Genomic DNA, 14,565 nt, shown 5'->3' on the forward strand with positions numbered 1-14,565 from the left:
TAATTATACCACCGGGTATCCATACAACGTGTTTTTCTCGACTTATTTATAGATCAAACATTGCACACGAAAATAGGTGACGCATTCTGCAGCCGTTGCCAAGTTGGTTGCTCATGAAATATGGGTCAAAGTGAAGGATTAATAAAGAAAATCGAAATAAACCAATTTTAATTATTTCGTAGAATATCTGACGAAACATTTAAGACATAAATAAAAAATTTTGTTTTTTTAACTTTGACGAAATTCGGTGTTGAATCCTTGTATCCACGAAAATAGGTTACAGTACTGTATCATTTTGTCAAAAGTTAAATGCTATAATGATATTGATAGGGCATGATTGATTGAATCTTGATCCCCATCTTTGTGCGAAAGCTCTAAAATGTTCCATAGATGTATAAGAGAAAATTATACATTTTTTCCATGAAAATGAAAATGGTGTGTTAAGACCATACAGTTCTATTCATAACTCTATGGTTAATGCAGGCTTGCTAAGAGAAGGGAGATAATTCAATTTTACAACAACCACGCGTTGTTTTAAACCCAAAGAATTTTTCATCAAATAATGCATGAATATGTTCATTTCTTTACAGAGATCCTCTAAAGATTGTCATTTTACAAATAGCAAGACTTTTATACCTGAAGCACGCTTGTCAACGTAGATAATTTATCTCAAAATAACCTATTCTGAAAACAATCGCCTCATAGAAAATTGAGAACGGCCTTGACCTAAATAAAATTTTTATCGCTTAAAACATTGACAAACACTGTTTTTATTTTTTATTATTCAAAAAGTTGACATTCATATTCCAAGCTTATTCATTCATAAATTCGAATATAATTTCATTTGTTGATATAATTTTTGTTTAGAAGAAGACTAAGTCTACTTATTTGACTCTATTTTGCTGTATTTTTCTTGATATAAGCGATATGAAATTATTCAAGGGCTGTAACTCTGTCCTACTCTTCTGATAAAAGTTTTTTGCTCAAGAAAAAAGTTACTTTGTTGTAATTTAATTTCAGACAGCCTTCAGCATCTTTCTGCATTTAATTTTTAAGTCTATTTTTACTCAAAGTTATAGAAGTATTAATTGATAATTAAAAGCTAAGCCAAGCTAGAGCCAGTGACATTGAGCCGGAGTCAACCATCAATCATGCATGGAGCTTAAACTGCTATTCCATTTTATGCGTGGTGTATTGAATTATAACTTCTACAGGGAATGCTGTCAATGATATGTAATTGACAACAGTCCACATTTTCATACTGGCTACAATGAAAAACGTTGAGAACTAGAACTGACTGTACTGGTTATGCTTGACATCAGAAAATAGAATTAAGCATTTTCTGGCTGCTTTGCTCTCAATAAAGTGTGGAAAAATTTACGATCACAATGGCAGATAGATCTTATGTTATGACATCCAACATCTGATGACTTAAATTATTGACTTTGTATATATTTATACTGTATTAGCTGACACCAATGCTATAATCAACTAATTTGATTTTTTTATTATAGAAACTGAAAGCATGGAGGGACTATGAAACGTACACAACAAAAATGTTGAAGAATATGCCTAGGTTAACAAGGCTCTTACTAAGATTGCCTAAAACAAACAATTACAACATACATCAACCAAAAATTTTAGTTTGCAGACATTTTGGTCAGCCAGTGGCATTAACTCATCCACATCTGTTAAATGATGGTGAAGTAACTCCTGGGATAACTAAACTAGAATATCTCACACGTAGAGTGAACTTGGTTGATAAAGCTATCAATCTGTATAAACAAGTTCAGGTCTCCAACCATATCTTTATCATACCTGGAGCAGTAAAATCTTATATGACGAATGATATTCCTTATCCGTTTCACCAACAGACAGACTTTTTATATTTATGTGGTTTCCAGGAACCAGGCAGTGTTCTTATTTTGGAATCTGCAAAAGGCAAAGCTAATAATCATACCTCAACTCTTTTTGTCCCTGAGAAAAATCCAGATAAAGAATTATGGGATGGACCTCGATCTGGAAAAGATGGTGCCTTGACTGTTACTGGTGTAGATAGCACACACAATATAAGTGATTTAGAGAAATATCTTTATGATTTTAGTAAATTTAATCCAGGATTTGTTTTGTGGTATAGGTTTGATAAGCCATCCAATGTTACTGTCCATAATGCTATTTGTCATGAATTCATGATAGAGCCAAAATATCGCAGTCTGGAAGATCCCACTCGTTTGTGCCAACAACTAAGATCTATTAAATCTCCAGCAGAAATTGACTTAATGCACAAATCTGCTGAAATTTCTTCAGAAGCCTTTATTGACGTCATGAAATTTTCCAAACCTGGGGTGAGATTTTGTGTTTTACTGGATGATTTATATTAATCATATATAGTAGACAAGGGATCATTTCAATCTGATGATATAAGTTTCCAATATAAAACCCTTATGAATGGTGGGTTTTAATTGGAGCTCAAATTTATATTGGTCATTATGTGCTCTCTAATTAGGAGCAAGAATTTGTGAACCAAAAGAGTATGTTGCATTCTTGTTTGTGCAGAAATAAATTTGTTTTCATTATTCAAGGGCATTAAAAAATTATCTTATGCTTTAAAAGACATTCCGATCCAAATTCCAAGTATATGATTGCTATTTTTGAATTCAAGAAGTAAATTGGTGTCAGTGATAATATCAATTTGATGTGACAATTGTAGATCTTTGATAACATTCCATTTTGATATATCCCTGCAGGTAAATGAATCAGCGTTGTATGCTAAGATGGATTTTGAATGTAGAATACGTGAAGCTGAGATATTGGCCTACCCACCAGTTGTAGCAGGAGGAAATAGAGCCAATATTATCCACTATATTAACAATGATCAGATTATTAATGATGAAGAATTAGTATTAATGGATGCTGGGTGTGAATATCATGGTTATGCTAGTGATATTACAAGAACTTGGCCAGTCTCAGGTAAACCATCTTGAGCTACCCTAGAAATGCATTTAGTCATGTTTTTATATCTCATATAGTCTCTTACATCTAGACTTCTCCCTCTCCTTTCTTCAGCTGTGTGCATTCCTCACAACCTTCCCCAATGTTGTTAAGTTTCCTTGAGTTGAACAGCAGCACTCTAGTCCCAAAGTTGATACAAATACTGCTGTGTGTATTAAAATGTCCTCTATCAATACTTTTCTTACCCATTTGTTAGATTTGGCTAATATGCTTATAGGAAAGAGTATTGAACAAGAAATTGGAATGGCGCAAGGAAATTTGCACTACAGTTTAACCTTTCATGAATCTTTGTTTCTCGAACATTTGAATCTTGTTTCAGGAAAATTTACTCTGGCCCAGAAACAACTATACAATGCTGTATTAAATATTCAACTATCATGTATTCAACTATGTACAGTACAGTTTTCATTAGATCAGATATATCATGCTATGTTAACATTAATTGGTGTACAGTTACAACACATTGGTCTGTTAGACTCACAGTTAAAATCAACTCAATTAATGAAGGTGAGAGTCTTTAAATCTGTACATACTTGAATTGATTCCAAGTTTTGAATATTCTATCATGCTATCATTGAAATTCCACTGCTGACTGATTACATGTCATTTATATTGCGTTTGGACACATTATTTTTTGTGAGGAAGTTGAGTTTGATTGGATTATTTACAATATCATGAAATTATTTTGACCAGTGAAAAGTATTGTTTCAAAGCCAGCAACTTATTCACTTTATTGACAGTGCCTCAGATTTTCATCACTAATAAGGGAGCCAGGCTATCTTTAATCTTACACATTCCAATGAATTCTTCTTACTGAGTGTATATTTTCTCAAAAATTATGGTGTCCTGTTTTGTTAAGCATACTTGAGGAATAACACTTGGGTGGTAAGTTTATTTTAGTTGAGATGACAAATTTGTTTACATTAATTGACTGTTGCATGGGAACAAATTACAGAAACTGTTTTTGTTGGTTTTCATTACGGGTTTTTAATTTTGTTTGCAGGCTGCCAAAGAATACTGTCCACATCATGTTAGTCATTATTTAGGTATGGATGTACATGATACAGGTGAAATATCTCGTAGTATTAATCTTCAACCTGGTATGATAGTTACAGTTGAACCAGGTAGACATTTTGCTTCTTCTATTCAGTTGCAGCATTAAACAGATGATCAATAATAGAATCTGATTACAATGTAGATTAGGATGTTTAATATTGTAGGGTTACTACTCTCATCTTTTTTTATGCCAATGGATTTAATTTTTTTTTTATTAAAAAGGTATATTTTAATAAAAATTTGTTCAAACTTAAGGGGCATCCTTTTTGGAAGTCAGTTTTGGTCTATTTAAGATATTTTGTTAAGATCTATGAATAATATACTTTGAAATGTTTGTTTTGTTTAAATGTGATATGAGGATGGTTGAAAATTTTTATTACAGGTATTTATATCAATAAAAAAAATAAAACAGTCCCATATGAATTTCGAGGTATTGGTATTAGAATAGAAGATGATGTTTTAGTCACTGATAGTAAACCTATAGTACTAACTGATGGCTGTCCTAAAACAGTAGATGATATAGAAAGTATTATGGCTAGTAATTAAGTATAAAATGATGTTTGTAAAACTTAAAGGGATTTTAAAGAGGTTTTTTAAATTTTTGTTTGATTTTGTCACCAATCATGAAGGGCCTTATTTGCATATTTACTGATTAGTGGTGTCATCAATCACTTAATTTTTGTGAAATCACAGGTAGCACAGACATCTGACTGGAAATTTGAATGTTGCAAATTGATGTTATCAGTGTCCTCAATACACTAAAAATTTACAAAGCAATCTTTACAATGCCTTTAAAGGGATGTAGTCATCTGATTACCTAGGTAACAAGCTACTTCCATTAATATCTGTATTTATTGAACTGCATGTCATATGAACTTGATATTGTTGAATGAAAATTGAACTCTATCAGATACAATGGTGCTTAGATGACTATTACTCCGCAATTGAAGTTTGTTGTGCTGTTTCTTATGACATAAACCAAAGAAAATTATATGAATGTGAAACATTAATATTATAACAATGTTACCAGGTTGCTTGTCTTTTACAGTCTATCCTCTTTTAATTGAATCTTATTGGCATAGTTCAAGTTCAATGTCATCAAATAAACTTTGTAACCATTGTTTCGGCAAATTAAACTTAAGGCAACCTTATGCTTCAGATTCAACGACAATTTGAAAGAAAAGCTGAATGATGCTGCCCTAGCAAATTTCACTCATGTTACTGGCAACTGTGGTGGTTAAAGCTCGGACCAATTTAAACAAATCTCAAACAAAAACTAAAAAAAAAATCTAGATCTGCATTTTAATCACATTGACAATTTGACAAAGATTCCTGTACCTCACTAATAAATGAAACAACTCTCTAGTCTGTGTGTATCAATGCAAGTTAATGGGTGGCCTTATTAATTTTTATAATGTTTATATTAATAAATTGATTTGTTATTGAAATGTTGGCTTCATCTGTGTTGTCGAAATTATTTCAGGGGTTATTTTCCACCAAATAGAAATGTTCAGATTCAGATAACTGGAACTATATATCAATATCACACCAAGCATCCATACTGGTGTTTGCCATTATTTAAGCTGCACTGCTTATCATGTATTGTCAACCACCATACCCCATCCTTCTCCCCCTTTCTATGTCCAAACATGTATGAAATAAAACTTTTATTATAAAGTACGCGAGAATAAATTGTAGGAATTTAATACAAGATTGTCATTATAACAAAAATCTTGAATCTTCACGGTAATAAAATGATATGATTGGAGAGAAATATTTCAACTAACTGTATGTCTGTATGATATGATAATGACAATCATCATATTAAAAATTCAAATATATGAGTATTAGAATAATTATCATTAATGGACAGGAGTATTTGAAGCCATGTCATAAACAAACAAGCAATTTTTAATGCTTAATGGATCCTAAATTTTCATTGAAAATATAAAATTTTTTGTATCCAAACAAGTTCCAAATACAATTCATGTAAACAAAACAATCGAAAAAAAAAAATATCTCTAATAGCACTTCAAAAAGTTTTGATTCGGAAAAAAAAACATCCTGGGTCCGATTTCACAACATTTGAACTATGAAACAATCAAGTTTCTAAGAAATAGAGTAATTTGATAAATAACAAATATTTTTTGTCCCTCAGTCCCTAGCTTCAGTGAGTCTTGATTTGTCTGACACAAGCTGAGTATTATTAACACACTGCACTTGTCAAAAACATTGTAAGTTTAACATAATTGTACTTATACAAAGCATACAACTCTATATCAAGACATCACTTTTACACCTAATAATACAGACCAATCAGATTTTTAGAAGTAAATTAGATAAAGAATCTTAACCTATGAACTTTCTAAGATGAGCTTTCTTTAACAATTCACACAGATATCTCTCTCTGGTCAGTTCTTGAGTTTTGGTCACCAATCTAATTTGACAGGGTAATCCCCTGATAAACATGCTGTACAATGTCCAATAGGCTGACCAGTAGTTGTAATACCTTCCTGTATAGCTTTCACTAAACCTTCTATAGTTAAATATTTCACACTATCAGCACCTACATCAGACAACATACAAGTTTAATGAAATCCTTTTTTATAATATCATTCATGCATTGATAAATAATGATAAAATTATGTGCAGCTTTGTGTTGTAAGGGTACAGCCTATAGCCATAGCATATATTGTTGAAAAGCCCACACTAAAGATAAACTTAGAGAGATGAGTAGCACAGTATGTAGGTACAACAGTATTGTATTATGACATCGTATGAATTATTGAAAAAGGGGTAGCCACAAATTGTGAGCTTGGTAGATGTGGTTAAGTCTAGTGACTATTGTATGGTCAATTCTAGAAATATCATCACCAGACGACAAGTGTTTTTAACACACGCATGCATTTATTGTTTGATTATAATATGCACAAACTTACATAAATGATCTGGTAAATCTTGTAAAGAGATTCTATTAGCTATTAATTCTTCTTTTGTAGGTATATTAATACCCATATAACATGGATATTTAATAGGTGGTGAGGCTACACGAACATGTACCTAAAATATATCAATTCTCAATATCAGATGACACAGGTGAGTTAATTTCAAGATCTGTTCAAGCAGATGTCATCTGTTGACAAAATGGTTCTGTATGTGATAACCCAATTCTTGTCCTCCGAAGTCTGTGGAATAATGTAAAGCAATATGTTAAAACCTCAAAAAGTCAAATGTTTATAGTCAGATGTATCGAGCTTCCTTTGTAGAACCACTGTACTTCAAGATGGTTTATTTCTACAATTTTGATAACAATAGTCAGGGAGTTGTCTTGGAGTAGTTACAAGTAAGTTTATCACAGATTCCAGATAGTCAGGAGAATTGTAATGCTACAGATTCTAATGAAGATGCTACTAAAAGTTTTTTGGTTACGCAATCAATGAATCAATTACCTCTTTAGCACCATATTTCTTCAATAATTTGATGAGAGCTTGCATGGTGTTTCCTCGTACAATAGAATCATCCACCAAAACAATCCTTTTACCAGCAAAATTATCAGTTAATGGTCCAAATTTCTTGGCAACACCCAACTGTCTCAATCTAGTGGTTGGTTGAATAAATGTACGTCCAATATAACGATTTTTACTGAATATTTCTGTATATGGTAAACCTAGCTAAAACAAATTATAACACAGCTGTACACTCCATAGAGACAAAGAAGGGGGGAAGGATCTACTGCCTATTTATCAATTTTTGTAAGGCATTCGATTTGTCCGTCAATAAGAATCTGTTTGAAACAGTGATAAAAAGTGGTATCCATGGAAAATTTATAAATGTACTTAGAGAAATGTACTCAAAATGTCGATCATGTGTTGTAACACCGTTTGGTTTAACTGAATTTTTTGAATGTTGTATAGGAACTAGGCAGGGGTGTATGCTAAGCCCTCTACTTTTTAGTTTGTACATAAACGAGTATGTAAATGAGCTAAATAAATCGATGACTGCAAGGGTATCTTTATCTCAGACTTGGCTGAAAATGTATTTTGTCTGATGTTTGCAGATGATATAGCAAATGTGGCAGATACAGTTTCACGACTGCAACAACAGCATTGTTAAGTTCTGTGACTAATTTAAGCTAAAAGTCAACTTATATAAAACAAAAGTGGTTGTTTTCCGCAATGGTGGGCCACTTTGACATTATGAAAAATGGACTTTTGATGGGGTGCCTCTTGAGACTGTTCCAGAATACCGGTATCTTGGCACTGTATTCACACCTAAACTATTATGGACTAAAACCAAACGAACTCTAGTAGCACAAACAGAAAAAGTCTTCACTATGCTTAAGGTCGTATGCTATAAAATTAAATCATTATCGTTTAAGTCAGCAAATGAAATCTTTGACAAAGCTCTAGTCTCCATAATTACGTATGGATCTGAGATTTGGGGTTTCGAGCCCTCTGACAAAATCGAATCTATTCAAATAATTACTTTAAGTACATCCCTAAAATGCCCAAAGACTCATGAATGTAATGCTGCTGTCCTAGGGGAATGTGACAGAAAACCTTTATATGTTATTTATATAACAAATTGAATTAAATATTGAAAGAACGCTTGGAATTAATGTAAAATAGATGAAAAGAAATAGGTCCAAATCAAATATTTTGTAAATAATAACATTTTGTTTATATACTGCAAATGAAAGAAATTGTCCATAAATTATTTTACAACTATTCACAAGTATAATCTATTACCAGATTGTAAATATTTATTCTTGATATATATATAATTGTTGATTTAACATGTACTTTGTGGCTTTTTGCCTTGTTTACAAATGTCTAATAAAATTATTATTATTATTATATTCAAAACATTGGTGCATAAAGTTTTTGGAAAGGTTACACTATGCCCAATCTGTCTTTAACAAGTGGTTGCCTAGCAAGACACACCCACTTCCCTGATAAATTTTCAGTATATCAAATGCAGTCACCAATCTGTTTCAAATCGTACCAAAAAAAACCATTTGTACAAGATATGTTGATTTAATCAAACACAAAAAATTTCATAAACTTTGGACATGAACTGCCAACAGATTTTGATGCATTTTTGCTAAGTCAGGGCAAGATTGACCAAGATCTGATTATGATAAATGATCACACCAAATTTCATTTGGATGAATGAGATTAAAACTTTAGTCTCTTTTGTGTTCACAAACAAATTTTGATGCATTTTTCCTAAGTCAAGGGCAATAACTCAACAACTGTTAATTGAAAGTTTGTCAAATTTGAACTTGACCAAGATCTTATTAATATAAATGATCACAAAATTTTTTATTCAAATTAAATAAAAACTGCAGCCTACATTGTGTTCACAAGCCAATTGTTGATGATCAGAGGCAACGACAATGTACAACCACATTATAATTTGGGTGATAACAAAAGCAACCAAAAGACCTTGTAGCCAAAAATGCAACAATAATTGCCCATTGAAATCAATGTAAAAGCAATAAAACTGTTGTTTTCTTGTTCTTCAAATCCAAGTATATTGAATTTAATTTTTTTTCAATTAGGTAAGTAAATGAGTTCAATAAGTTACCTTTCTAGCATATTCAACAGCTGATGGTGTAGCCGATTCTGGTACAGTACTAACTATATCTGCCTCAACAGGAGCTTCTATAGCAAGCTGTTCTCCACATCTCTGTCTTGCTGTATATACCATTTGACCTATGACCCACATATTTCTTGAATTAAGCACAAAGTTCAAGTTTTAACTCGGAAATTTTTCTACATGAGTTGCCAAGTATCATAATTAAAAATAGGTAGCAGTAAGAAATCATTCGTAACTGAACTGTATCTCATGTTTAGCAGCTGAATTATATAATAGTCAGCCCTACTTATTTACAGTAAACTTTGAGCTTCTTTCTTTATTTTTCTAATGAAATGAATATAATAATTTTAACATCCTTTTAAAAAGATACTTACTTTCAAAAACAGTATCAGCTCTAGCAAAATAAACATATTCAAATATACAGAATGCTGGAAGTTTACCATTAGGTCTCGATACAATACCACAAGATTTGATACCTTTCTTACTGATTTCTATTATCTCACCTAGTTTAAATAGAAAATGAAATAAGGGGTTTGACAAACACAAACAAAGTGTAAATACTTTCAAAAACAGTATCAGCTCTAGCAAAATAAACATATTCAAATATACAGAATGCTGGAAGTTTACCATTAGGTCTCTATACAATACCACAAGATTTGATACCTTTCTTACTGATTTCTATTATCTCACCTAGTTTAAATAGAAAATGAAATAAGGGGTTTGACAAACACAAACAAAGTGTAAATATGTCTTGAATACAAATGACCTTTTCAAAAAATCTAATACTGTAAGAAAAACCTGGCTCATACTGGAAACGATTATAATTTTTCCCCAAAGAAGGCATAATCTGCTGATAATACATAATGCCAACAAAATTTTTCTTCTCATGAGACATAATGCAAGACAAATACGATCTATCAAATACCTGAGAAGAAATAAAAATTCCATCCTACCTGGAAGAATATCTCTATAATATTTAGCACCTATAGCATGGAATGAACAGGATTCAGAGCTCACTACATAGGCATCAACATCTTTTTCATTACAATTATCCACACCTTAATCATCAAAAACATTGTCTATCATAGATTTATTTAAATTGTATCTCATTGCAGTATCAATATTCAAATCAGCTTTATAGTTGTATATCAATACAATAACCAAACACCAGTTTGCAAAGTCCTTTTAGGGTAAAGGGTACACTATACAGTTTATTAATACTTAAGTTTTTATAATGGATGAATAACTTTTAGAAATAAAAGTTAAACTTACTAATAAAGCTAGAAGGTGGTAGAATTTTACCAATACATAATGGTCTGTTTCCAAACGGATCTCTAACAGCATATACTACATCTTTATACATTATTAATAATGAATAAGACAACATGGCTACCTTCATCATAGCTTTTATTCTACAAAATATATCAGACATGCGTCATTAATGCAAGATTCAGACAGAGCCAAAATAAAAACTGGGCTATGACTTATTAACAGCATAATACAACAAGTTCAAAATGAAATAGTGAAAAGAACTTAGAGATTGATACAAAACGATTCCTAGCACAGCTGCAGGTAAAAACCATGTGACATGGCAATAAAGTGCAAACAAGAGTGTCCAATCCAACACAATCCTATCAAATAAACTCGTCAAACTTTTAAAATTAAAATTTGTCCTGTTATATAATCATTTGTTTGTGTTTTGGAACCATTTTAGCAAGAAATGTAACACAGCTTTAGCTATTTGAACATTGCACATTGTGTGTTCTCCTGTATTTCTTGAAAAAAGGTTTATCTTTATCAACTCTTTATCAATTTCAAAGATAGAAGGTTAAAGTTAAGTACCTGTTTATCCAGTTAGCGCCATCAGGTTCTCCACAAGACGGGGGATGTGTTAATAACTGTATCAATAATTCACTATCACTGTCAGTAGATAATCCTACTCCACTCTTTAATAACTGATACATTTAAATATATAAATCAATGTAATCATTATATATGTTATGTTTATTTTCAACAAACCTGTAAACCTCTGTTATACAACAATCCAATGAAATCTAATGCTACGTCCTGACAACTAGATGTGTGCCACATTTAGGGCGCTGATAAAGTTTTTTCAGAGGTTTTTTTGGTATAAATGCTGTTAATCAATAGTACACCACACCACACTGTCTTATCTCCTAAATAATGACACCTATCAAGAGTTTGTTTTAAAAAAAATTTCTAATATACATTACAAACATTTCTATGGCCTCCGATTATTCTTTATAATTCCTTGTGAATTCAAACAAAAATATTACCTGATGTCTTAATTCAGCTGCATTGACTATTTCACCATTATGTGCTATAGCTATTTTACCATGTATAGTATTTACAACAAATGGCTGTATATTTAACAACTCAGAACCTCCCATAGTAGAATATCTATTGTGAGCTACAAATATATAAATCTGAACTAAGTACAGTCAACCATATCATGTCTTGTGTCTTTAAAAATGGACATATAGGTGATCTGATAAATATGGAGCCAATCTTTACAGAAATTAAGCGAATCTCTTAATAAATCAAAAAACATTTCAAGGAATAAATCAGGTCAATCCAGGAATAGATCATGTTGATCCTGAAATAAATCTGATAAATCTAAGAATAAATCTGGTCACACAGGAATAAGTTTAGGAATAAATTGGGTCAATTCAGGAACGAAGGAAATCATAACAAAATCAGGGAAATCTCAAAATAACTCAAGCCAATCTAGTAATAAATCAGGTCCATCCAAGAATAAAACAGGTGAATACAGAAATAAGTCAGGTCAATCAAGGAATAAATCAGTCAATCGAAGAATCAGGTCAATACAGGAATAAATCAGGTCAATTCCAGAATAAATCAGACCAATATAGAAATACATCAGACCAATCAAGAAATAAATCAGGTCAATCCAGAAATATATCAGGTCAATACAGAAATAAATCATGTCAATCTAGTATAAATCAGGTCAAAAAATTTGTAGATCAGGTCCATTCAAATTCAAACAAACTGATATCTATGCTGGTTAAGAAAGTTATACCTATTCCCATATTTCCATTTAATTTGATCATATCTTCATTTCGGAAAATTTGTTCTACCAGTCCCATTCCTTTCTTTTGTTTAAACTGACCCTCTTCACCTGTAGTTGTGATTATACCAGCACTTTCTTGGCCTCTAAAATACAATTGTAAAAGGGCTAAAAAAATAATTTCCAAATCTTCAAGAGTTGTGACTATAAGTAACTAATTATGAGCTTTAAAGCAACTAAAGACAATAACTCAATTAGGTCAGGTCAAATATCTTCTGATTTACTGTTTTTTTTTTCGATATGGTTCATCCTTGAAAAAAAAATAATAATGATAAACAGTTTCACAAAGTTTTTTCTTAATCCATGAAAATGACCAAGTAAAGAAATATTGATAGTATTTGTTGTTGATGGCAATGATATTTGCCCTAAATTTGATACCTACATAAAGCTCTCTGAGGGAAAAGTTACAAACCGATGTTGAAGTCCAAGCAGTCCTAGAGTAAGAATATGAGGTAAATCCAACTGTGTAGGCCAAGGTTCTACTGCTACTGCACCAAATATACCACAATAATGTTTCATTCCACTCTCCTCTTGATTATCACAATCAGCCATATCTTAACTTAACTATAAATGAAAAAAAGAAAATCTAACAAAAATTGTTTTAAAAAAAGAAAACAAGTCATGTTGCAATCAAGCCACAACTCAGAGATTCTGACAAAATTTGAATTTCAAAACTATTATCAATGCCATGAATCCTCAGAATAATTAAAGCAGCTTAAAGCAAAGTAATATCCTATTTGGTGTTTAATATTTCTGCTTCCACAACAGATTAATCAAGTTCTGACTACACTATTTCAACTGGGTGATACAATAGGCCTAGTGATAGAGCTCTAGTATATCTTAAAAGGTTCAAGTGCGGCATTTGGTGGGTTAAATTCGACCTTGACTCTATGTAAATAGTCTTCTAGACTTCTAAAACTGTAAGAAAAATCAAATAATTCCTTCTAATAGACCCCAAACAAGAAATTCAACTTTTTATTTATTTATTTCGTTCACAACCTTATGTTCTTTCTAGAAAATTGGGGTAGCCTACCAGGGTATCCAAAATTTGAACGTCTTGTTAATATAGTCTCTGACGTCAAAATCTCTCTCGTCAATTCTGTGCGTGGACGAAGTGGGATAAGGTAATCATTGAGCCTACTTTATACATGACAAAATAGTTCAGGTATTCAAATATTCAAGTTTGTTAAATGGATGACTTGATGATATCACATTCAAATATTGATAGGCCTATGGCTAATTATGGATACACTCGGATTTGAAGGTTACAGTTAGCTGTGAACATCACATTGATGAGATTACAGGAACAATTCACATTTCTGAGATCAAGGAATCATGAAATGATTTACTCCCGGAAATCTCACTTCTGTCCTTCATTGGCTTCAATCTTATCTCTGACATGGAAAATGTAAGTTTATCACTTTTCAGTATGAAAATCCACCACTTCTTATCCTGTAATGAATGCCTTAATTTGATATCTTTTTGAAGCAGTAAATATAATTTATGTGTATTTTTACTTATAAGCTATCAGGATAGCAGAGGAGGAACAAGAAGGGTTCAAATGGTAATAATAATAATAATAATAGAGAAAAATAAATGATGTTGGACTGGATTCCTTTGCAAATCAAATGGAACAAATAATGGCAAACTACTGCAGATTTACTTACTAGTTGAAGAATGTACGCTTAAAATTCTCAAATAATAAATGTGATCGGGGGTTTCCTTATGAGATTGAAATTGAAAATTTGCTCTTGACCGAGAAAAATGTTGTCATATTTTGTCAATGG

The 14,565-nt window shown here is 31.6% G+C and overlaps 2 protein-coding genes across 2 annotated transcripts; one reads left to right on the forward strand and one right to left on the reverse strand.

The window, feature by feature from the left end:
- Positions 1–974: 974 nt before the first annotated feature.
- Positions 975–4,663, forward strand: LOTGIDRAFT_182228 (hypothetical protein). The gene is made up of 6 exons (XM_009057192.1): positions 975–1,051; positions 1,515–2,345; positions 2,748–2,970; positions 3,332–3,519; positions 4,016–4,136; positions 4,451–4,663. The coding sequence occupies exons 2-6, from the start codon at positions 1,557–1,559 to the stop codon at positions 4,612–4,614; spliced, it is 1,485 nt and encodes a 494-aa protein (XP_009055440.1). The 5' UTR covers positions 975–1,051; positions 1,515–1,556; the 3' UTR covers positions 4,615–4,663.
- Positions 4,664–4,729: 66 nt separating this feature from the next.
- LOTGIDRAFT_228583 (hypothetical protein) lies at positions 4,730–14,561 on the reverse strand. The gene is made up of 12 exons (XM_009057193.1): positions 14,446–14,561; positions 13,191–13,342; positions 12,731–12,864; positions 11,967–12,100; positions 11,512–11,624; positions 10,942–11,081; positions 10,623–10,727; positions 10,044–10,172; positions 9,658–9,785; positions 7,518–7,739; positions 7,008–7,128; positions 4,730–6,634 (listed from the first exon to the last, which is right to left on the reverse strand). The coding sequence occupies exons 2-12, from the start codon at positions 13,328–13,330 to the stop codon at positions 6,498–6,500; spliced, it is 1,503 nt and encodes a 500-aa protein (XP_009055441.1). The 5' UTR covers positions 13,331–13,342; positions 14,446–14,561; the 3' UTR covers positions 4,730–6,497.
- Between the last annotated feature and the right edge of the window lie 4 nt (positions 14,562–14,565).

The sequence above is a fragment of the Lottia gigantea genome, assembly GCF_000327385.1.
Source record: "Lottia gigantea unplaced genomic scaffold LOTGIsca_3, whole genome shotgun sequence".
Lineage (NCBI taxonomy): Eukaryota > Metazoa > Mollusca > Gastropoda > Lottiidae > Lottia > Lottia gigantea.

What these genes read in the sequence shown, in the direction of transcription:
- LOTGIDRAFT_182228 (XM_009057192.1), top strand. Translation starts at nt 1,557, where the DNA reads ATGTTGAAGAATATGCCTAGGTTAACAAGGCTCTTACTAAGATTGCCT. An exon ending in AAGAACTTGGCCAGTCTCAG is followed by an intron (nt 2,971 to 3,331) that starts GTAAACCATCTT and finishes ATCTTGTTTCAG; the next exon opens with GAAAATTTACTCTGGCCCAG. An exon ending in AATCAACTCAATTAATGAAG is followed by an intron (nt 3,520 to 4,015) that starts GTGAGAGTCTTT and finishes TTTTGTTTGCAG; the next exon opens with GCTGCCAAAGAATACTGTCC.
- LOTGIDRAFT_228583 (XM_009057193.1), bottom strand. Translation starts at nt 13,330, where the DNA reads ATGGCTGATTGTGATAATCAAGAGGAGAGTGGAATGAAACATTATTGT. An exon ending in AGCTGATACTGTTTTTGAAA is followed by an intron (nt 9,786 to 10,043) that starts GTAAGTATCTTT and finishes TGTGGGTCATAG; the next exon opens with GTCAAATGGTATATACAGCA. An exon ending in CTGTTGAATATGCTAGAAAG is followed by an intron (nt 7,740 to 9,657) that starts GTAACTTATTGA and finishes AATTTGTTTTAG; the next exon opens with CTAGGTTTACCATATACAGA.